The sequence below is a fragment of the Triturus cristatus genome, chromosome 1_2 (assembly GCF_964204655.1).
Source record: "Triturus cristatus chromosome 1_2, aTriCri1.1, whole genome shotgun sequence".
In the NCBI taxonomy this organism is placed as follows: domain Eukaryota; kingdom Metazoa; phylum Chordata; class Amphibia; order Caudata; family Salamandridae; genus Triturus; species Triturus cristatus.
Window position 1 is genome coordinate 1,078,516,106 of NC_140580.1, and position 24,371 is coordinate 1,078,540,476.

General features: G+C 45.4%; 1 protein-coding gene across 8 annotated transcripts in view; it reads left to right on the forward strand.

Moving 5' to 3' along the window:
* Nucleotides 1-24,371, forward strand: part of SEC16A (SEC16 homolog A, endoplasmic reticulum export factor) — a 559,433-nt gene that overhangs the window by 111,735 nt on the left and 423,327 nt on the right. For all 8 annotated transcript variants that reach the window (XM_085612981.1, XM_085613007.1, XM_085613017.1 and 5 more), the window contains exons 9-12: nucleotides 7,875-7,936; nucleotides 11,541-11,679; nucleotides 18,829-19,068; nucleotides 21,630-21,727. In XM_085612981.1, the coding sequence (XP_085469107.1) occupies nucleotides 7,875-7,936; nucleotides 11,541-11,679; nucleotides 18,829-19,068; nucleotides 21,630-21,727 (539 nt within the window). The remainder of the gene's footprint in view (nucleotides 1-7,874; nucleotides 7,937-11,540; nucleotides 11,680-18,828; nucleotides 19,069-21,629; nucleotides 21,728-24,371) is intronic.

Consider the following 24,371-nt stretch of genomic DNA (forward strand, 5'->3'; position numbering starts at 1 on the left):
AGTGTCCTATTAGAACAGGACATTGATTCCTGGGTCTTATTTTTGCAAGCAAACTAAAATGGGATAATCATGTAGCTAATATGAGCATCTCATTGCTTGCAACTGTAAACACCTTGAAAAGGTTTGGCTCTCACTTCAGGGGCTTTTCCATTGAGTCTTTTTAAAAAGGTAATTATTAAACAATTAATACTGCAAGAATTGTATGGAGCCAAACTACTTATTATAGACCTCCCCAACCTCCACCCTGCTGAGTCAAAAGGGAGCCTTTGGACAGTCTGTGCTTAATAACGTTTCTTGAGGGTCCCTAAAAATTATTAGTCCAGGCAATAAGACTGGAGCTGGACTTAGATTTATGGACACTCTTAGCTTGGTCTAGAGTTTAAATGTTCCTCTTAAGTATTAGGCATAGTAGGAATGCAATCCAGCTTTTGGCCCAAGTGTTCGATGCTATAAAAAATCCTCAATTGGAATTCGATAATAAGATCGAAGATGTTGTCTCCAAGTAAGGTGAAGCGCTTGCTTTGCGAAAGGGAAGGTATGATAACTGAAGCTAGACATTATCTTGCCAAGAAGCGTTCTGTATTTTATCAGTGCATAGGGTGACGTGAGACCTTTCCATATTTGTCCCAGGTTCCTGATAAACTAATAGAGTATTATTCTACAATTTTGAATAGGAATGGATCCAGGCTAGAGAATCTTTGACCTTAGAGATAGAGAAACTTATGGCTACTGTATCTGTGATCTAAAAATGAAATAATCTGCAATTCATCTTATTTCAGATTGTCTCCTCTTCCTGAGTGAAAGGGAACTATTCTTCATTCCTTCTTTAGGAAATATTGCTTTGGAACAAGGAATAAGTCACAAGTAATTTTAAGCTCAATGAAAAGTCGGGGTATTGTAATTGCTATGGCAAATTATATTATGTTGATCCTGAAGAGCTCTAGTTGATATGATCTTGAGACTCATACCTAGGAAGATCTGGTGAAGTCCTAGCATTTTTGTTCAAGATGATGTCTAGTGATATTTCTTAATCATGCCCTTGTGCATGTTGACAGGCTGTTCCTAACCAGGTCAAGTATTTTAACTTGTAAGATTTATATATTGTTATGTTTTTTATTTTTGAATCCTAAAGGTTTTTTTTTAATCTAATTAGTCGAATTAATAATAGATGCATGATTCATGCCTAAGACATTGTGATAATATTTTTTTTTTTTTTTTTTTTTTTTTGAAACCGTTTATTGCAATCTCAAATATATACAGGTATGGGCCTACAACCTTCCGGCCGGCTGCTAAAGTGACGATAGCAAATGACATACATACAATGAGGCACGTGGCTTTGCATAGACACTAAGGCAGGAGGTATCAACAACGCAGGCCATATGACTGAGCCCACCATACGGTTTCATTTTATACAACACAACAACATAAAAAACACACACCCGCAAGGCAACCCACAATCGAAAGTGGCAGCACGTGCTTCTCAAATGGGGGACCCCAAACCATCCACAAAAAACCCCGAGAGGGGAAGGGAAACAGGTCCGGGACCGGGAGAACACTGTGCCCGGGACTGAGGGAGGGGGTAAACTAGGGGGATGGAGCCGGCGAGGCGGGAGGCAACAACGGCGGCTCGCAGATACCCCCGCGGTAGGCGTTCCAGGGGCCCCATATCTTCACCCATGCCCCAGGCTTACCTCGCGCCACATACACCACCTTTTCTCGGAACATGCACCAATCCATGTGTTCTTTCCAGGCCGACACCGCCGGGGGCCTCTGGGATCCCCACAGCTGCGCAACGTCCTGTTTAGCCACCATGTAGCCCAGAGTCACCCATCGCGTCTGCGGAACCGAGTAATCGGTCGGTTCCCACACATTCAGCAAACATCTCCTCGCTTCAGGCAACAGCGCGACATGCGTAACCGCTCGCAGGACCTCATGCACACCACGCCAGAATCGCTCCACCCTCGGACATTCCCACAGAATGTGCAAAAAAGTCGCTGAAGCACCACACCCACGCCTACACAATCCGTCCTCGGCATAGCCCATACTCAGAAGCCTTGGCCCCGTCATGTACACCCGGTGGAGTATCTTAAGCTGGACGAAGCGAAGGCGAGCCGGGATGGCCACCTCCTTCGGAGAGGCCACCGCGGAAATCCAGTCCTCGTCGTCCAACTCCAGCCCATCGGCAACCCAGGCCTCGCGGAGGCCAGTCAGTAAGCCCGAGCGATCATTTATCAATTTCTTGTAAATGAGGGAGATCGTGCTGTCCGGAACATGGCCATCTAGCACTCGATCCTCCAGGGGGGAGGACTCCGGGATGGAGGCCACGTCTGGGAAGACGGAGCCCAGTGCGTGACGGACCTGCAGGTACCGAAAGTATTCACTGCCCCGCAGCTGAAACTCCGCCTGCAGCGTCTCGAATGTTTTGAATCCTCCCCTCGTCCAGAGATCCCCCACTGTACTGATGCCTATCGTGTCCCACTGCTCAAAGCCCTTCGAGGTCCACAGAGAGCCCAACCTCTCAGACGCATACAGCGGTGACGCCCGGGTCAAACGGTCCTTCCAGCCCATAGCTGCATTAGCCGCGTGCCATACTCGCACCATGACACGCGTGGGTCCCGTCAAGCGGGAATCGGGCACGCTAGCATAGAGCGCTCGATTGTAGTCGCCACCGGGCAGGAGCATCTTATCCATTTCAAATGCCGGGTTTAGGGCGGGCCCATAGAGGCCATGATTAATTGCAGCTAACTGGGAGGCCCAGTAATACCGTTTGATATCCGGGAGGGCAATCCCTCCGTCGTACCACGGGAGCGTCAACTTTGCCAGGGCTATACGCGGCCTCGCGTCCCAGAACAGGCGGCGCTGTAAACCTTCCACCTCACGGAAGTAGCGCGCTGGGACCAAGTACATGGTGTTCTGGAGGGCGTACAGGAAGCGCGGCAGGGACATCATCTTAAACAACGCCGCCCGGCCGAGCGGCGAAAGCGGCAAGCGCCGCCAGCGCGCGACATCCTCCTTCAAGCGCTGAAGGGGGGGGAAGCAAATTTCGCTCGTAGCGGGCCACCGGGTCCAGCGTAATGTAGACACCCAAGTATCGAAATCCCTGCGAGGCAATCTGGATCGGACAGCCCCGCGGGAGGACAGGAGCCTCCCCGGAAAGCACATAGACACAGAATTTGGCCCAGTTGATGACAAGGCCTGAATTGCGGCCGAAGGAGCGCAAAACATCGACCAGGACAATCAGTGATTTGCGCGGGGAGGCTAAGTACAAAAGGATGTCATCTGCATAGAGGGACACGCGGTCCTCATACTCGGGGGTCCAACGGAGACCTCGGATAGAAGGGTGCCACCGCAGCCACTCCGCCAGGGGTTCCAAGGCCAGTGCGAACAGGAGCGGCGACAGGGGGCAACCCTGTCGCGTGCCCCGTCCCAGCACGAATGGGGCCGAGACTCGACCATTCACCACCACCTGCGCAAGTGGGTCCGAGTACAACAATTTGACCCAGCTGATGAATCCCGGCCCAAAGCCAAATTTCGCCAGCATCGCCTAGATGTACGGCCACTCGAGTGTGTCGAACGCCATAGTGGCGTCCAAAGACGCCAAGATGGCCGGCTCCCGCACGAACGGAACACGCGCTAGCACGCCGTGCAGGCGTCGCAGATTAAGAGCCGTGTTGCGATGGGGTATAAAGCCGGACTGGTCTTGGTGGACCAGGTCGCCCACCACACCGACCAGCCGGTTGGCGAGCACCTTGGCGAGGATTTTAGGCTCCGCATTCAAGAGCGAGATAGGCCGATAGGATGTGACCCGGTCTCGTGGTCTCCCTCCTTGTGGATGACCACGATGGTAGCCAGACGCTCCTCCGGCGGGAGGGAGCCCCGCGAGTGGGCCGCAAGGAACATTGCGCGGAGGTGGGGTGCCAGTACATCCGGTCGCAGCTTGTATAGCTCGATAGGAATGCCGTTCGGGCCCATGGCCTTGCCAGAAGCGACCGAGCGGATGGCGAGGGCGATTTCGTCCGAGGTGGGGGCGGCATCCATCAACTCCCTGTCCTCCACAGAAAGGGAGGGGAGCGCGATGTCACGCAGCAGGGCATGGGCATCCTCCTCCGAGCAGGGAGAAACCGGGGAATATACCTCGCGGAAATAATCTGCGAAGCAAGAAACAATGCCTTCCGGCTCAGTAACACGCACGCCATCCGTCCTCTCAATCAACGGGACCACACGACTAGCTCTCTCCTTCTTATCCAACCACGCAATCAACTTGCCCGCCTTATCACCCACATCATACAATCGCCCCTGTTGCTCTCTGCTGAGGCCCCTGGCCGCCTCCGTGACGAGGGCCCTATAGGCCGCCTGCTTAAGGTGCAGAACGTGGAGCGCAGCGTCAGTCACCTCACTCCCCAAATCACCCTCCAAGTCAGTAATTTCGGCCTCCACCCGGGTCACCTCCTCCTGTGCGCGCCTCCGGGCATGGGAAATAAAGGAGGGCCTCCCCTCTAAGCACTGTCTTGAAAGCCTCCCACAGGGAGATAGCCGACAGGACTGACCCCACATTCTCCTCAAAATACCGTTGCAAGGATTTAATCAATTCAGCGCGAATAGTGGGGTCGCGCAAGTACCAAGCATTGATTGGAGCTACCCTGCCCTCCCCCTCGGGAAGACACCAAAGTGCAACAGGAGTGGGGAGTGATCTGAAATGCCCCTCGCCAGATGGCGCACCTCCCCCACTCTCCCGGCATAGGCCGCAGGGACAAGGATATGATCAAGCCGCGAAAGGCTACCATGGGCACCCGAATGGAAGGTGTACTGCAGCTGAGTGGGATGCTTTAAACGCCAGTAGTCCACCAATCCCAGTGTGTCCAAAAGGCCCGACAGCCACGCCTGAGCCCGGGGGAGGTCCCTAGGGGGATAACGATCCATAGTCCCAGAAACCACCGCGTTGAAGTCCCCCCCCCAACCACCAGAAGCCCCCCCGGAAGGTCAAGAAGGAGGCGTCCCAGGTCCACAAAGGTGATGGACTGTAACCCCGGTGGGACATACACTGAGACAAAGACGACCACTTTGCCCTCCATTCTCCCCACCAAAACGGTGTAGCGTCCCCTCTCATCATGGCGCACCTCGTCTATTTCTAGCGGGAGCGAGGTCTTGACCATAATGCCCACCCCTCGTGAGCCTGATGTAAAGCCCGAATGGGCCACCAAACGATAGCCACGTCGATTCATGGCACAAAAGGAGTTACCAATAAGGTGTGTCTCCTGCAGAAAGACCACATCAGGCGAAATCCGTTTCAGATACTGCAGGACCACACCCCGCTTAATCCTATCCCCCAGTCCGTTAACGTTCCAGGACAATAAAGTCAGGTCCCTACCCCCCATCACATACAGAAGCCATCATTTGTCCCCCCGAGAGCATCTCAAAAACACCAATACAATAAAGGGTTTGCCTTGCGGTAGAAACGAACCACACCCCACCCCAACCCACCCATCCCAACAGAACTCCCCCCACCCTGCACCCCTGCATGAGCCCGAACAGCCCCCCCAAAGTGCAGTGTGCCTGTCGCCCCATAGCAAGAAAACTAACTAGTCCCCCAGAGGAGGAGGGAGATCCCCCAAGAGACCCCATACGACCTCCATAGGAGGGGAACTTACCCTAACAGTCAATGGTGACAATAACACAGTCCGGAGCAAGGCCTACCATTAGTCCCTTAGTCCTGATCCGGCGGGCCCTCCCCACCAACCGCTCCCCCCCCGCCCCCCCGGCCCCGATCTCCAGGCAAAGCGTCCAGCCAGTCCCCGGCCGCCTCGGGACGATCAAAAAAGTGCGTGCGGCCATCTACCTCCACCCTCAGCTTAGCTGGAAAAAGCATTGAATATTTGAGATTCAGGTCCCGTAGGCGACGTTTGACACCCAGAAAGCTCAGTCTCTGCTTTTGGACCGCCGGAGTAAAGTCAGGATAGAAATTGATATCCATGTTGTCAAGTCTGACTGGCCCTTGGAGCCTAGAAGTCTGCAGGATAGCGTCTCTGTCCCTAAAATTGAAGATCCGGGCGATGAGAGGTCTCGGAGGGGCGCCGATCTTAGGCCTACCCCCGGGGACCCTATGGGCCCGTTCCACTGCAAAGAATTTGCTCAGCCCCCGGGGCTGTAGATGGGTGAGGACCAGGTCCTCCACAAACAGATCCGCTGCCTCTGCCTCGCGTCCCTCCGGCACCCCGATGATGCGGACGTTGTTCCTCCGGGCCCGACCCTCGGAATCCTCCAGTCGACGATTCATCAGGGCGCTCGCCTGGCCAAGCCTGCGCACCTCCTGTTGGAGGGCCGCCACGTCAGTTGTAAGGCCCGAGGTAGAGTGGGCCAAAGAATCGACCCGGTCATTTGTTTTAGACAGATCGGCTCTTACGAGGCCCACGTCCACGAGGACCGAGTCGATCTTCTGCGCCAGAGTGTCAAAGCGCTGGTCCACCGAGGCCTTCATCTCGGCGATGGCGCCCATGACGTCCCGGAGGGTCAGGTCCGTGGGCAGAGCAGGAGCATCAGTCGGGCCCGTGGGGGACCTACGCAGCGCCTCTGGAGATCCCTTCTGGAGGGTGTAGCGGTCCATGTTATTGGCTTGATGGGCCGTGCCACGACGGGTCGACTTCACCTTGGCCCGGTCGCCATCTTGTTTTGTGGCCATGGTCGCAATCCCCAAATCGAGCCAATCTTCTCGGAAAGGGGGTAGACAATCCCGTTCAAGGGCTCCGGGGGGGGGCGACCACCGCTCCTCAGGACGGATCGCAGCCGGCGGGCCGGCAGGGCACCCCAAAGAGGCCGCGGCACCGCACACCGCTCCGCAATCCCACCTCGCCCGGCAGCAAGGAGGGCGCAAAAGCGAAAGTGAAAGCGCGGGGCACGCGAGTCGCCCAGCCTTGCCCGCCGCTGTTGTTCGCTTTGTCGCCGGATCGCCCCACTACTCCAGTACGGGGGGCCGGTGTGGAGAAGGCCGCAAACCTCAATCGGTGCTCCAGCCGGTGTCCGAAGTCCGATTGAAAAACGGAAAACGGGCGTCACCTCAGCTCGGGTTCACAAACTCAGTCCCCTCATTCAGGACAGGATTCGGTCAGGATTTATGCAGGAGGTCGCGGAGGTCCTCGGGAGCCTCGCACCTACGCGGCCATCTTGGTTGCGCGCTAGGCTCCTCCTCTGTGATAATATTTTAGAGTCTGTATTTATATAGGATATTCTTCTTGGAAATAACATTTTATACTCCATGTCATCTGTTTTTTGTGTGCAGTCAAAATATATAACATTTTTTATTGTCTTTCCTCTGTCCACCACAAACCTTGACAGATTGACTTTGATTAAATTAACTTAGGAGTACATTTTCAGTTTTCCAAGTAATCTCTTTAGCAAATACTTTACAATCTGGGTTAATTAATGATCTTTGGAACTTTTTCTGTTTCTTTATTGAAGTATTCCTTGCATCTGCAAAGCTTCCACATTCCTAGGCTGGTGCTCTCACACACATGGTCAAAGATGTGAACACTTGCGCACACACAGACTCGCACATGGTTCGATTCCACCATTTATCAGGAAAAAAGGATATTGCTAAATGTATTTGCAGACAGCAATGTTTTGTGTAGTCGTGATGTTTTGGTGATTCTGGTTGGCAACTTCTCTTTCTTTTTTATGACTCAGGAAGGCAACCTTCATTTCTCATTTAGAATTCTCAAAGTTGGCTTTTCCACTGTAAATAGTTTGTTTTTGTCATGCTAGAGGTGTCATGCTAGAGGTGTCTCATAGTGACTCTATAGTCTAGATTATATAGGATATATATTTAGACATTAATTTGTTTTGTACTTTTTAAAATTATTCTCTTATGTTTTGAATTGCAGACCATGTTGCAGCATTCTCCTGAACAAGAGGAAATGAGAGCATTCCCTGGACCCCTTCTTAAGTATGTTTAACAATATTGATACTCGGATGGGTTATGTTCACGCCATACAAAACCTTTTAAATAAAAAATTTAGGTTTGCTTTTTGAATTATGCTGGTATTCAAATCGAATTTACAGCATTTATTTCTATTTGTGGCTATTAACATACAAGAGAACACAAAACATTTAAATCTGTTCAAGACAACCGAACATTCCTAAATTTTTACTTTGATGGTTTAGAGTGTAGTAGATATAGCCTACCCACTTTTGAACTATACAAAACACTCCTAGAAATCCCTTTCAGATTATTTTTTTACCCATTGTTTCCATTCTAAAACGTTTTAAGAAAAGTTATATTTTTTGAAGAAGAACCAGCAACCAAAATGTTTATTTTGCACTTTTGTTTTACAGATTCTATATGAATTCTAATTTTATCAAATGTTGTATTTTATATTTTTAGGGCCTACTTATTAATTTGAAGTTTTACACCAACCTAGCTGTAACCCAGTTCGTAAAATTTAATAGCATAAGGTTATTTTCTTTATGCTACTGATGGTGTGCAACAGTGGTTTATTACTGACCCGTTTACACCCATAAACCATTCTCCTGTTCCACTACCAATTTAACTAGGTTCTCACCACTATAGTCATATTAAGTTGATTTTATGTCATGAATATAGATTATGGTTTTCACTCATTAAATACATTCCCATAATTCGTCTAAAGTTAAAATAACATGATTCTGTGATTTGTCTTGTAGGAAAGTACCTCTTTTTGTATGATTACTCTGCTAAATTTTGAACTGATGCTATTGGTTTTTTGACTCTGTAGTGCACTAGGCCCTGCTGTCCAGGCCCCAGTGCATTTTCTCCGACCCCCTCAAAAGTATACGTGCAATTGGCGGATTCCTAATTGGCATAGTTAACTTACTTATACAACCTTAGTATATAATACTCTTGGTACCCCGGGCTAGTAAGTTATTTGTCACTAGTGGAATCTGCAGCATTTGTGCCATCCATGGGATGACAACGTGAAAACATGGCTCCAAGTCTTCCATCGCAGTCTAGTCAGACAGCTTCTAAACTGCCAACTCGGCAAAATAATAACTTTTACGGCAAAAGTGAATTTATAAAGTCAGTGTTGGTGACCACGTCTCTGGTTGCCCTTCCTGACTGTCGACAGATGTTGTCCCCTGAGACAACAAGCTGCTCCCCTGCTAAAAAGTGTGATGCGCTCCCGGGAACAAGGAACAAAGAGAACTGTTGGTGGGAGGAGGTGGGACCTCCTCCAGCAGGATGACTACCAGGCGGTAACCACAGGTGGCCAATCTTCTAAGAGGCTACTGCCTCAGTGAAGCAATTGCCAATCATACCTTGGCCTCTCCTGCTTCAGTGTGTCAGTAGACGGGCTGGCATCTCCTCCAGCGGGGGAGAACAAGTTATAAAACGGTTTATCCAGGTGGAGTGGCTCATTTTGGTGTACCCTAAGGGTGTATCCAGAGCTACACACAGACGAAGAAACCCTTACCCATCTTGGAGTCAGGCAGAGAAGGGTACTCTGAAATAGTTTCTAGTCAAGCCCCCAGGAAGTGTTGTAAAGTGAGAATACAGTCTTCAGATTACTACCAGACTGAACTGGAAAGAAGACGGAAGAAGGAATAGATTGCTGTTCCCGGGATCCAGCAAACAGAGCTGCACCAAGTACTGGACTGCAACTGCTGCGCCAGAGGGACCTGCACCGAGGACTGTGCCTGCTGTGGCTACTTGTGCCAGTACAGAAGAAGTGACTCCAAAGAGTAGAAGGGTAGCCCCCAGTTAATCATCAGGGCTACAGAAGCTAAAAAGTTTGCACCCTTGAGAGCCCAACTGCCTAGGAATGCCTGCCTGCTGCTGGACGCTGCAATGCAACCTGGGAGACTGAGTCCTGACCTACACAAGGTGCCCGAGGTTGTGGGACCCTTGGCTTAAGTCAAAGTTGTATTTAATTGTAAGTAACTGCTGAGCCCGCTGTAATTTGAAAACCAGTTGGCCAGTGACGACTGGACTCAACTGTAGCCTCGTGGAAGATGGAGGCCATGGCCAAAGTTGGCTCGTGGCTTTCATTTACCCAAGGGAGAACCCCAGAATATTCACTGAACCTCTTTAACATCCTCTGCATCGTGCATCAGGACCACTTCTTTAATGTACCAGGATGAAAGTACAAAGAGGAACCTGAGACAGCTTGCCCAAACATATAACTGTCTACCTGATCCGGAGTGGTCCATATGACTGGCTTCCAACCCGTTGCGGCCCATTCAAGTGAAGATTAGTAGTGGCTCTAGCCAAGCGGCTCAGCAATTACTAAGCCAATTACGATTTATTGGATTTTTTTCGTTCACTGAAGTACAGTGATTTTATTTACCTCTTAAAATATGACGTCTCCGGTTCCCTCAATAGATATTTGTTGTTCTGGTGTCTATTTAAACACAAACATATATCCTATTTTCATAAATTGGCGTCAGAGTTTTGTGTTGTGTTTCTTATTGTCTGTTTTGGTACTCCTAAATGCTTTATACTTTTTTTTTTTTTTTTAATTAAGCCTGACTGCTCTGTGCCACAATTACACAGGACTGAGGTAAAGGTTTTGTTACAGGATCTAGTCTGATAGGGATTGTGACATTATCAAATGGTGAGGTCTCGCAACCACACTACATAATAATTAGGGGTGGGCGTAATTTGCGTAGTCGCGCTACGCAAATCTCTGTGAAATGGTAATAAATCTCCGTGAGCACGCAGAAAGTCCGCGAACACGCGGAATTGCTTGTTTGCGATGCTTTTTCCCTGTTCGCGAACTCTGTTTGCGTGCTCGGTGGGAAATATCTTGCGAACACGCATTTTGAGAACACGAACAAGCACAAATTCCGCAAAGCCTCGGAACACAGTATTTTGGACAATTCCGCGTTCTCCGCGGAAAGCGATTTTACCCAAATTCCGCTAGCCGAACGGAATTTACCGCCCAGGTAATAATATTCAATTTTCCTACTCCCATCCTCTCATAATTGCAGAACAGTTCTTTATAGCCTCCGTCTGCCAGAGGATGGCCATTAAACTGCTAGGCAGGCAAAGTCAGGTCTCCAGTGAAGTGAGCTGCTCACACACTTTTCCCACTCTTGCCTCGTCATAGACTGACCGTTTTGTACTGGGAGTGGCTAGTCTTTGTAATCTATTTGGTTACAGCAGCTGCTATCCTGCTGATATAAATGACTTCTTTCTGGGCAGGCTGTATTTAGTATGAAACAATCGCTGTATTCCTCAAATGTTGTATACTCTCTTAAAATATACTGCTGTTTAAAGATCTACTCTAGGTGCTATTGTCAGTTTATGCTTTCATGGGTTTGGTATGAATAACTATATACAAAAAACTGGAATATGTGAAAGTTTTTACTTTTACCCGTCCTTTCTTTATGAACATCTATATCAGTTATTTTTCTCTTTAATAACTATTGGTTGGAGTTTATCTAATTGTAAATGTATGCTGATATTCACTATAGATGAAAGTATTTAAAATATTCCCCATGTTAGTATGAACATGATTTTTAGTATTCCCTGTTCTTTATCTTGTACTTTTATTCTTGTCATTGATTTTAAGGGATGACACCCATAAAGTAGATGTTATTAATTTTGCACAAAACAAATCCACGGAGTGCCTACGGAATGATGGCTTGATGGACAAAGAATCTGCGAGTCTGCTGTGGGACTTTATTGTGCTGCTGTGCAGACAGAATGGGGTACGGTTAATTATTATTTTCCCTTTTAGTAGTTATTTCAGAATGTAATGTGTGCTCGCAATCGTAAAAGAGAATGGATTTTTTTTTTTTAATTCAAGGTGAATTTAAAAATAGCAAATAATGTATTTCAATTTCTTTTCAAAAGAAAGATAAATACAACATGCAAACACTTCCTAATTAAATAATGACAAAATTAGACTATGTGGGTATTCGACAGTCTGCATGCTCCAGTGCCCCTTAATGCAATCTAGTGACAGCCCTCAGTTCTGCTTCGCAGGATCTTCATTGAAGTCATGAACATAGATTATTACTGCTGCTTGCAAGGGTCCCCGAACACTTCAAATCCACAGATCAGTTGGTGATGTATATTTTTTTTAAAAGGTGAGGAGTGTCCCTCTCCTGTACAGTTGCAACCTGTATAGCTTATTCAGGCTAATGGACTTTTAAATGTACAAATGTACTCTATAAGACAACGTTGCAGTACAAACTACACGCTGCTGCATTGATCAACCCGAAGGTCAAGAGCAGAAAGTTCAAGCAACTGAAAAAGGTAACCTGATGGCCAGAATGAAATGAGAAGCTGAAATTATGAATTACTCCTTTTAGGAGCCTGCATCTTACATATATCGGCATGTATTGCACTGGTAGTTGGCTGAAAGTCTGAGCTCTTTATTCCAACGCATGCGGAATGGATCTCCGAATACTTCAGAGTCCTTGTCATTCTACTTTGTTAGGATTTTATCTCCGACTTTCCCAGTTTGTGACTTAATTCAACGCCATAAATGGCATTTGGTTATTTCTACCTTCTTTTTTCATTGTTTTAAGATTAATTTCGAGATATTGTCTTCCCTATTTGTGCAGTGCCCCTCCTGTGCAATGAAGTAGGCTGCCTCTGACTCTCATGATCTGCGTGGTCTGTTTTCCTCTACTACTTATCTTCCATGAAGAAGTGTGTATTCTGTAAAAATGTGACCCGGCACACCCTCAAAAGACAGGATGACAGTCCTAGATACTGCTCTGCACTCAGTGCTTATTCCTGAATTTCACATGCCTGTTCCTCATCTACAGAGCATCCAGGAGACCACATCCCTCATTATCACAAATATTAGAGGCCCCATCTCCATCCTCATATACTGATAATTTTTCAGACTGCTTCTTTGTCCGGCTAGGCTACAACATTTTGTATGTTCCACATCGTCCTGGTCAGTGGCACATGGTAGTTTAATATCCCACTGGACATTCAGCCGGCTTTGTTTTCTGCTATTCTGGAAACATTACTTCCATGGGCTTTTCCAAGATTCTAACTTCTCTTGGTGGTTCTTGTCTGTGTTTGACATCTCTCAAACCTGAACCCAGGTTCAGTCTTATTTATTCACTACAAACATTTCTAGTTGTTAAGGACAAAAAACGAAGTGGAAAGTTTGACAGTTGTGGGCTTTGTAAAAAGAAAAACTCTTCAAATCACAAATATGCTATTATGATTGTCAGTGGTACTCTAGGCAGAGGGCTTAATCTCCCAGATGGCCTTAACATCTGCAGCAGCAAAGTTTGCAGCAGCAAAGGTCTTTCTACAACTGAATAGCATTCAGAGGAACTTTAGCAATTGTCTGAGAAAACACCTTCTAATTCACAACAGTGACTATCTCAGGCCATGTCCTCTATATGCCACTCTAATGGGAGAGGAGACTGTGAAGTCTCTCAGAGTATCAATCAATTGCCAACGACAAGTGGTTCTAAATATTATTCAAAGGGGTTCTATACAGTTTTCCTCAAAAGGCCACCACCGTCATTTCTATCTGAAAAAACGACACCAAAACAGAAGCATTACCTACTGCATTGGTACAGAAAACAATAAACTCATTCCACCATCTCAAAAATCTAAAGGCATCTGTTATCTATTCCAGCTATTTTTGGGGCTGAAAAAATGCCCCAAATAAGAATTCAGGCCAATCTTTAATTTCAAATTGCCCAACAAATGGCCAGAAAAAGAGATTTTGAATGCTGGCCTTTCATCCAGCCTTTCCCCAGCTCAGAAAGGGAGATTGGATGTGTATAGTGGATCTACAGGATGCCGACATTTATATTCCAGTGATAAGGAAACAAATATTTTGTTCGCTTTTCAAAGTGGGGAACACTCACTACCAATTTAAGCTTCTCCTCTTCGGTTGAAAGTCTCTCCTCAGATATTTTCCAAGTGTATGGCATGTTTGCAGCTTTCCTTCAAAGAAAAAAGGGTATGTCTGTATCCCTATTTAGACTACTTATTAATAAAAGCCAATTCTGCATTGAATACTCTTTAAGACTTTAATATGATGGTATCCCAACTTGCCTGGACCATCGCATCAACTTCCAAAATGCAACACTACTAATCCAAATTAACCTTAATAGAGTCCTCCTCTGGCACAAAGTGAGCAGTGTCTCTGCTAGAGGAGAAAGTGTTACTAATGTTTCATAAATGTCTTCAAATTCAAACTACTACCTCTCCAACTGCTCCTCAGAGGTCCTTCCACTAATGGTCTGATGCATCTTATTTGTCCGATCCTTTTTTTTAATTTTAATTTTTATTTATTTTTTTGTCTATGAGTCCGCTTTAGAAATGATTGGAGGATTCATTTTTCAAATGGAAAGGCTGTAGGGAAGTCCAACCTAATATCTTTCTACCAGCAAGACAATCTCTTCCATGCTAGCACAGAAGATGTAGCCATATTGAAGGAGCTACCTTCTAGCAACTCCTTCCTTCTCGGTCCGTTTTAAAGGATGCTCCCTTAATGGGTTGAGCAGCCCATTTGCAGAATTTAACTTCCCAATACGTCGGTCAGAAAGGAAGTGCCTGTATCCTATCGGTGTTCTAGAGCGGAGCGCAGTCCTTCTAGCACATTTCTGCCTTCTCTGAAAACAAACCGGATCCTGTTACAGTCAGACAATATTACCACAATACATTACCTCAGCAAGCAGAATGATACTAGGTCCAGGAATAACCCTTCGGAAACGCTAGGGATCTGGAAATGGCTTTTTGGCTAGAAACCATTCCATACAGGTAGTGTATCTTCCAGGCCTGGAAAACTCCCAAGCAGATGTGCTAAGCAAGTTCTTCCGACAAAACCATGAATCTGTTCTCAACTGCATTTTTCTTCTGAGATTGATGGTTTCCACAAATAGACCCATTTTCAACATCTCTAAATGCAAAAATCCTTGACTTGACCTCCAGAGTGTAGGAGCCAGTATCTCTGAGCAAAGCCCTTTTGATAGATTGGTCAAACAGACTTGTCTGTGGTTTTTCAGCAATTCCTTTAATGCCGTCCTCTGGTGAAAAAGATACCAAGATGATTCTCGCAGTCCGAGAGTGGGAAAGGCACGGAGTAGTTTGCATAGCTCCTACACCTATCACTATTTATACCCAGGATGCTTCTGTTCAAACCATATCTTTTATCCAGGATGCAGGACCAACTTTACCATCCCAACATGACATTCATGAATCTGACTGCATGTCTCCTGAAGCCGTTGAATATAGACATCTACATTTCCCTCAGACTTGTATGAACATTCTGAAATAAGCTAAAAGACCATCCACATGGACTTTGCATGCCTTCAAGTGGAAAAGGTTCTGCTTATGACACGAATGCCATGACTACAAACCAGTCTCCTGTCAAGAAGCCTTGATTATACCATATCTTCTCCATCTTGCTCAGGTGAAGCTGTAAAACAATTCTTTTAAGGTATGTTTAGCAGCCATTAGGCCTGTAAGAAAGATCCCTTACTAAGATTTTTCTTTACTATTCCTGCTTTCAAAGACTTTCTGAAAGGGTAAAAAAAAAAAAAAATACCCTCCTGTCGTGTAGTTCCTATAAACCTATATAGGATCTGCGAGTTTAGACAACATACACTGTAGGATTGGTGTCCGGACTGATTTTATCTAGATACTCCCACCGAGTATGTTAGCCTGTGTACCAGCTAGCTCACAGAGCTACCAGAAACCCTTCTTACCAAGGAGAGAATAGTTATTGGCAACTATCGAACATGACAACCCTGATCCCTCAGGATCGTGGAAACAGTGCGATACTTTTCGCTCAGTCACTCGTGCTCACTTTGTCTCAGAGATACCCAGAATAAACTGTGGGGACGTTTTTCAATAAGCATTTATTGAACCAGAGTCATTCTAATGTAAAATAGGTGTGCTGAAACAACCATAAGACCGAAGCAGATATAAATGATCGTAAGCACCAACAGAGTGAAAGGATGGTAGATGTCTATCATAGTGCTAAAACAATGAATACAGGCGAGTATATAAAATACATGACCATAAAATGCGTACCCCTACGATGCGTCCCTAACTAGATGTACCCAAGTGTACCTAGCATGTATGTAGGTGTAGACGCCAAGAATCCCTCTAGGATAAAGTCAACCCCATTACCTGAAGTGAGAGACTGTGGGACCCCATCTTGGTCTCCAAATGGACACCCCGCAAGGGATGTCAGACCACTGCGAGCTGGAGTGTCTGTGTGGAGGAACCTCAGCGTCTTGCGTCAGTGTCTCAACATGGAAGTCCTTTTCTCCACTCTCTTGCCTCAGCAGAGATCTGGTGTTTATATACCCAATGTGGTACTCCCAGGGGATATACCTTGCTGTGTCATGTCTGACTAGGATGAAGGAAGGAATGGCCCTTATACAGAGTTATTATGCATTAGGTGGTAGTCCTGCTGTGTTTCCAAGAATCCTCATGCATGATGAATGAGGCTAGTTTTTAGAGAGCACCCCATTTCATTTAGGCATTACCGTAACTAGGTAAAAGGTCAGTACTAAGAACCGTTATGTAGTGTAATACCAGGGGAATATAGGTGAAAGGTCGGGTTGCTACCTGAGCCTATATCTGGCACCTGTATGAAACTTAACACTTGTAAACCATAACATTTCCTTTTCCAGGAGTTCAGTTTAGTTGTTTCTAAAGTGATGGCTTGCCAAGTTGTGACTGTACATAAGGCTACACTCCAGCATCTTGCATGTAAAAACGCTTTTCTGGATCTCCCACCTGTAGACTTGCACTGTTTTCCACTGTTTTCCATAGTGGTTATGAGAACTCATCCCTCTTTCTTAACACCGTTTCCTATTTTGATATAAATCAATCCTTCTCCTTGCTGCTTGCTGCTTTTCTTGAGTAAATCTTCTCCTACAAAGTGATCTTTACATTCCTTGGATGCGAGACAAGTCCTTCAACTGGCGCTAAACAAAACTAAAGATTTAAGAAAATCTAACTGTTTTGTAAATTATGATTCACTTCATACAGGTCTTGCCACATCAAAGTAAGTCATCTCTCCTGCTTTATAATGTCTTGCATTTCACTCTTTTCAGAATGCCAACAAATCCAATCCTAGCAGACCCAAAGCCTATTCCACAAGAGCAGCATCTGCTGCATGGTTAAGAAAGGTCCCTGTATTGGACATTTGTAGAACAAAGCCCTTGAAATCTATTCATACTTTTACAAGGTATTCTTGTCTAGATTTAGACTCCATGGGGTACACCAATTCAAGCTATTCCCAAAAACCTCTTCTCAAATTGCTTGTATCAATCATGAAAGCCCTTCCCACGACCCCTGTAAAGTAAGCCGATTGTTAAGTGCTGAGATCCTTACTCTTGTAACTTTTGAAATTAATATGCCATGTATGACTAAAGTCATATGTTTCTTAATGTACTCTCATGTCGGATCCCAATGTTTTAAAAATGAGATTTCGTTTTCTTCGTCTAAGACTCTTTTAGTAAGAGATTTCTTGAAGTGAAACATGTTCGGGTATCCTACCCACACACATTCTAGTGTTTATGAATTTATTGAAGATTCCCATAACGGATAATTCTAATTAAAAGTATGTAACTTATTTTAGGAAGTGTTGAATTTGGTGTGAAATCACAGGAGTTGTTCATTGAAGTTCTTGAAAGTAAGCACACTGATTTGAAGCAGTGGTTCCAAAGTTTGTTTTAACTTCTTCAGACATTGGATGAACATTACGTCTTGACCCACATTAGACTGGTCTCAATATATTGTTGTTGTTACCATGCCAATTTTTTCTATCTTACACCAATTTTTAATTCCGTTAAACTTTTTTGAATTATTGAACATCATTTTACCATTCTCTATAGCAGAGTAATAAAATCTAGATACTTTAACACAGCAGGAGTTCTCCAAATGAGACGATGTTGGTTAGCAATAATATTACTGCAGATTAAAATGATTTCATTGGGCCTGTTCAATCCTTCTGTTGTCCCTGAAATTACTTGTCCTCTCAGATCTTTTAAGAGATTTGATCAACACAAGACTCCTATTTTTTAGTGTCGGACATGTATTTTGTTTTGCATCCTTTCCAATGGGACCCTTGATTTGAAAGTCACTGATTAGCATTATTTTTTTCTTTCCTTGAATTTAAGGATTAAACGTAAAAATTAACAAGATCCAAATCTGAGGTTCATAAAGGTAAGCTTATACATTTTTGCTCTCCCTGTACGAACAGGGGTCGATCAGCATGCCTTCCTCAAAGGAAAGTCTCTATCCTTTTTCTAAGATCTGCATTGAAAAGGTAAGTGTAAGAAAACCATGTTAAGGGATATGAGCTGTTTTTTGGCCATTGTATGTAAAATATACTTTTTACTTTGGAGCATAGAAATAGCCTCATCAGCAAAAAACTGGTATGTGCTATAAGTTAACCTTCTCATCAGAAGGTTAATGTTGTGGCTACAATTTTTCATCTTACTATAACAGTGTTTTTTTTCATACACTACTCTTCTTTTTAAACCAAATCATTAAAAGCATCGTATCCAGTCTCTGAGCAATGTCTAAACTCTTAATACAGTATTAAGCTTCAGCCATTACTCATGAAATTGTTTGTTTCATACAAATATGTTTCTATTTGGAGGTTTACATCAATATTGTTGTTAATTTTACCACAATCTCCTCCAAGCATTGACTTGTTGAACTAGTAACCTTTGATGGCCAGAATTCAGGAATTACATAAGCTGTAAACATGATTTGCAGTCACATCAGACTTGTTGAAGAGCTAGAATAGAGTCACATTGATAAAAGGTGCTTTACTTTAAGTGCCTCATTGCCTTTAACTACCACAGCATAAATGTTCTTTGCTGCTCACTTCTTGTCTTCCTTTACAGACGGTAGTAGGAACCGACATAGCAGAGCTTCTGCTACAAGACCATAAAACCGTATGGCTTCCTGGAAAGTCACCAAACGAAGCCAACCTGATAGATTTCAGCAATGAACCTCTGGAGCAGGCTGAAGAATCTGTTGCTTCTCAGCTTTCATTTCTTACTGATGTCACAGGTGGCACTACAGACTCCATAGAGAAAGAGACTGAGCGGTTCAGAGAGCTACTGCTTTATGGTCGGAAAAAGGTAAAGGAGTTCATAACTATTACATTTCTTTTGTTCTTTGCCCGTGCATAGACCTTGCTTGGGAAACACAAACTGCATGTTTTAAATATTTCTCAATTGACTTGTGTGCCTCTCCTTGACAATGAAAGCACCTCCCTTTAGCAGTCACCTCTGATTGAGGTTTACTTGATAGACCAACCTTCTCAAGTTTAGTGCACAGCTAGAGAGTTTTGATATCTTTTGACTAAAGCTTAATAATTAATGAAAATTACTTCCTGCCACTGTACATCAATAGAAGGTGATCACATCCATATTATATAGGCCTTTTGTTAGGTCTGTGGCTGACAACGCAGCTCTCAAACAGACTTGATACTTACAATATACATACTGTGGGCTTTGGGTCCACCCCTTTCAACCAATGGCTTTTCTTCAGCCATCTTCTTTCAGCGATTTGCTTGAGATCTTGCCAATCACTTTTTGGCTCAGCTCAGTAGAGTATTCAACTCTCACATAACATCTGTTGGCTGTTTGGGTGTAACCTCCACTGTGGTGCTTTCATTGAACTGCATAAGGGACTAGTTTACAACTATATCCCTCTATCTGATCCTGCTGGTGCCCTCCTGTATATCTAATTTCAATGTGCTAAGATTAGCACATTAAATCCCGACCTATTAACTTTAAAAAACCAACCAGCATTGGCAGATGTTGCCTAAAATTGAGTTATCGGTGTCTCCCTCTGAGGCATCTGTGGCCATGCCAGAGTGTCCCAGTGCCTGTCTCAAAAAATAGGTGTCATGAAGTATTTGTGGCTCTCTGTACTGTTATTATTGCTTATATAGAGTCAATAACAATCCTTTCTTTCTCAGTAGGTGATGTGGGTTTTTAAAATTCTATTCCTGCATGCTTGGCTTTTCGGTTAAGTGTTTTAATACATTTCTGAGAATAATTTCAAGCATTTAATATTCAAAGTGTTCGTAAGCTGTTAATAAACACTGTATTGAGCCCATAGTAGTGGTAAGGCTTTACTGTGGGAGAGGATGTGGTCTTGCGGCTAGGGCGTGCAAACTCAAATCTGGGGAACAGAGTTCGAGTCTCGGCAATGACGCTCAACATCCTGGGCAAATCACTTAATCTCCCACTGCCTAACAAAAAAGAATGTGTCCGAGTGTAATGCAACTGGTGCTCATGTAAAGCGCTCTGATGCCTTGGGGTCAAATTCACGCTCTACACGCCTAGTTCAACTTTGTGCTTGGGAAAGTGTGGGGCTGAAACGCTTCCTTTTATTTTTTTGCTCAACACTTTATTTCTGCAATGATCTAAATTGCATTTTATTTCACAGCAAATCATTAGAGTGGTAATTGTAGCATCTCTAATTACTCCGTTAATTAAAATATCTGTAATGCAAATTTGTGGTAGAAAAACATGATGAAAGTGTATAAAATTGCCCACGTTGTGTACCTGTGAGTCAGTGCTTTCACTTAAGTATATCCAGTATGTCACGACTACAGAAGTGGCAATTGGAGACAAAATAATTTTCTTTCTTACAACTGACAACTTGTAGGTCTACATACAATTATTGTGTCAATTGCTTAATTAGTGGAGCAATTTATACCAGTAGTTAAACCTGTGAAACTATTACACACATTTTAAACCTAATCAAAGCAAGTAAATTTTGTTTTTCCATATTAATTCATACGAGTTCTTTGTTTTGATCATTTCACAAATGTGCCAGGATTACTTAAAGTTATAGATAATGTTACAGAACTGAAATTAAGTTTTATTTCCAAAACGGAACTCTGACTTGCAGTGCAAGTTAGAAGACTATGAAGCCAATTACGATGTCAGGCGGAAAGCCTCCTCTGCACAGTCTGAATCTCCTCAACCGCCACTGAGCCCTTCCGACTGGCTGTCTGTTTACATTCCGCCCGATTACGATGTTCGCTGTCGAAATGTACACCAGCTGGTTGTTCCAAATCTGTTCTGAGCGACTCGCGGAGTATCCGTGTCAGTCGGAACCGCATTGTACACCCCTATGGACAGTGTTTCCGCGCACGGGATTACGATGTCGTTTTCCAACAACCTTTCCACTTCGACATGTGCAATACAGAAAGGCTGTCGGAAAGTGACTTTGGGGGCCCCTGGCAGGGCGCCCTTGGCCCTGCAGCTTACGGTTAGAATCAGTCGGTCCTGATTCCAAGTCTGTGTCGGGCAGAGGCTTTCTGCAAGACATTGTAATGAGCCCTATATGTTGTTTGAACAATCTGAAAAATGACTGTCAATGATTCAGTGTGTAACCCTCTGTGATATCCCATCATCCTGTGCTGTAGTAGTGTCTTCACAGATAGCTAAACCTGACAGTAGCTACATGCAAAATAGATTTTGCCATTTTAAACGTTAAACAATTAAATTTTTTTCCACATCATCACAGCTACGTTTGCGCTCTTTGGCAGGTACCATTTCACAAATCTCACTCTTTATATACATATCCTTCAAACTGTAGGCAAACAAATAAGTGTTTCATAATTCAGAACATCTCTAAATGTATTGAACTACTTACTTAAAAATCTGTTCCCTTTTTATAGGATGCACTGGAATCTGCCATGAAACATGGCTTATGGGGCCATGCTCTGCTACTTGCCAGTAAAATGGATAGCCGTACACATGCTAGAGTTATGACCAGGTAACGCAGAGATTCTTTTGAATGGAAAATAATTTATATATCAACTTCAACCTCAAGTGTTTTCTGTAGCATACAAATATTTTAATTTGTGAAATGTGTTCATCCGGTTTTTACATACATCAGCTAAAGCCATGATTCTAAGCAATTCTAATTTTTCCTAAAATGTGCTATTAATCTCCAGAATGTGATATGTTACTATGATATGATAAAAACCGCACAGAGTTGTTCAAGTTAAAAGTGAGGTGTAGTAAGTGAGTTGGTGATATGGCCATATTTGTCTCTTTGGGTGAAGGATAGCAGATGTACATTGGCCGATGAGCTCTTAGTAATTCCTTGCATAATATCAGGTTATGATTAATTTGACTGGTCATTCCATGTTCAGAAGTCTAAAATTAAGCTTGAGCAATACTGTGGGGGTATTTTAAGGGCCCAGTACACATCCTCATACCGACCAACTACCCCAACCACGGAGATCTATAAATATCAATCATTGGGGGCCGCGTTGTATGGTGCTGAATTGTGAGACGTTTATGATCTTGAGGCCCCTTGAAGTAGTAGAAAACCGGTTTATGAGGGGCCTGAACAAACTTCCAGGAAGTAACCCCCCCCCCTGTGCCCAATACGACTGGTTCATGGGGTAAGGCGAGTCAAGGACGTAGTGTGGTTGAAATCACTAATGTATTGGCGAAGACTGTGGTCAAGCCCTGAACTTCTATGTTCGAGGCATATGAGCTGCAGATTACACACTTGTGCATAGATCGCCATCTGGTGTTGGGCCCGGATGTTTGCAGTGTGTTTTTCCTCTTGGAAAGTCTTTGGAAGTCACAAGGTCGGCGACTCCTCCTTTGGATCGTATTGCGCATGGGCTTTGGCTCCATCCTCGGATTGTTTTTTTCCGCCATCGTGCTCTGATGTAATCTTCGCGCCCCGGTTCCGAACAGCTTCCAGATCGACGCGCAATCCTCACCCCAAATTCGTGGTATTGTTTCGATCGCGATCTCCCCACTCGACGCGCCTCTCATCGGCAACACCTTCGGTTCCAGTCATCGACGGCGGCCTTCGGGCCTACCCAAGCTCCGGTCCTGGCTAATGGAAAGGACTCCATTTAAAAAGTGCCCTCGATGTGGGTTCAAATTCCCCCACACCGATCTCCACGAGGTGTGCAATCTCTGCCTCTCCCCTGAACACGAGGCTCGAGACTGTCCGGCGTGTAAATCCTTCCAGTCCAAGAAAACAATTCGGGACCGAAGAGCCAGAAGAACCATGGCACACTCCTCAACGGCGATCCCGGACGACATCTTCGGGGAAGGCGTTGACGCTCCAGAACAACACACCGACGAGAGACTCGTCAGCGCATCCGAAGCCGACGATTCAGATGTGGAGGGTCGTGAGTACTAATCTAACCCCACCCCCCACACCCTCACCGGCACTGAAAAAGGCTTTGGTCACGCCTTCGGGCCTAAGCAAGACCAAAGACACTGCTTCCCACACCGCACCTTCGGGATGGGTAAAGAAGCCAATTAAGCCTTCGGGTGACCCGGGCTCGAGCCAGCCCACCGTAGGAGCCGATAAACACTCTGCTGCACTAAAAAAGAAACCGGCCTCCATCTCGACACCGAGCCCCACACCGAAACACTCGGGGTCGAGACCCAGCTCCTCGGCACGACTCCATCTTCGGTACCGACAAAAGCACACAAGGCCACCGGCACCGACACTTCGAAGCCGAAATCCATCTCGACACCTACTAAACAATCTGCGCTTTCCAAGCATGGTTCCAAACAACGAACCAACACCGATAAACCTAAGAAACCAACGGCCCCGACGCCTTCAACGCCGACGGACCAACCAACCTCTCCAGAACTATTCGCACCGGATCCCTTACAAAAAACACTCACTAAGGTTCCCAAAACTGGACATTTGATGCTCTCTATCAAAAAGAGACAGTTAGAGAAGCCTGCTCCGCCTCCACCTCCAAAAAGGAAGGACTCTGCTACCTCCCCTTTCAGACTACCTTCCCCTCCTCCACCTTCTCCACCCCCACCTCATCATTCCCCGACCCCATCCCCGGATGATGATGATCAAGGGGATCCATATGATGACATGGGGATGTGCCCCAATAGATACCTACAGGGGACCCCACTCCCACAGGATCCCCAGACCCATGGGACGATTATAATATCCCTAACGTCCCACAAGACGATCTTTACCCTTCCAGACCTTCCCCACCAGAAGACTCCTTGGGGTTCAACCATTTACTGCAAAGGGCGGCACACTACCACGGGGTAGATTTACATACCGACCCAGTGTAGGAGGATTTCCTCCTAGATACATTTGACACCACACATAGGACCACCTCCATATTGCCTATGCTTAAAGGTGTTATAAAACATGCGCCGGAGATCTTTCAGGACCCAGTCAGGGCCAGGGTCATTAACCTGCGCATTGAAAAGAAATATAAAGCCGCCCCAACAGATCCCTCCTACATCAGAGGGCCAGCGCCACTAGATTCCCTGGTAGTATCCACAGCACGGAAAAGGGCCAACTCACAGGCTTCAGGCGACGCACCACCACCACCACCTGACAAAGAGTCTAAACTCTTGGACGCATCAGGCAAACGTACTGCAGCTCAAGAGGCCAATATATG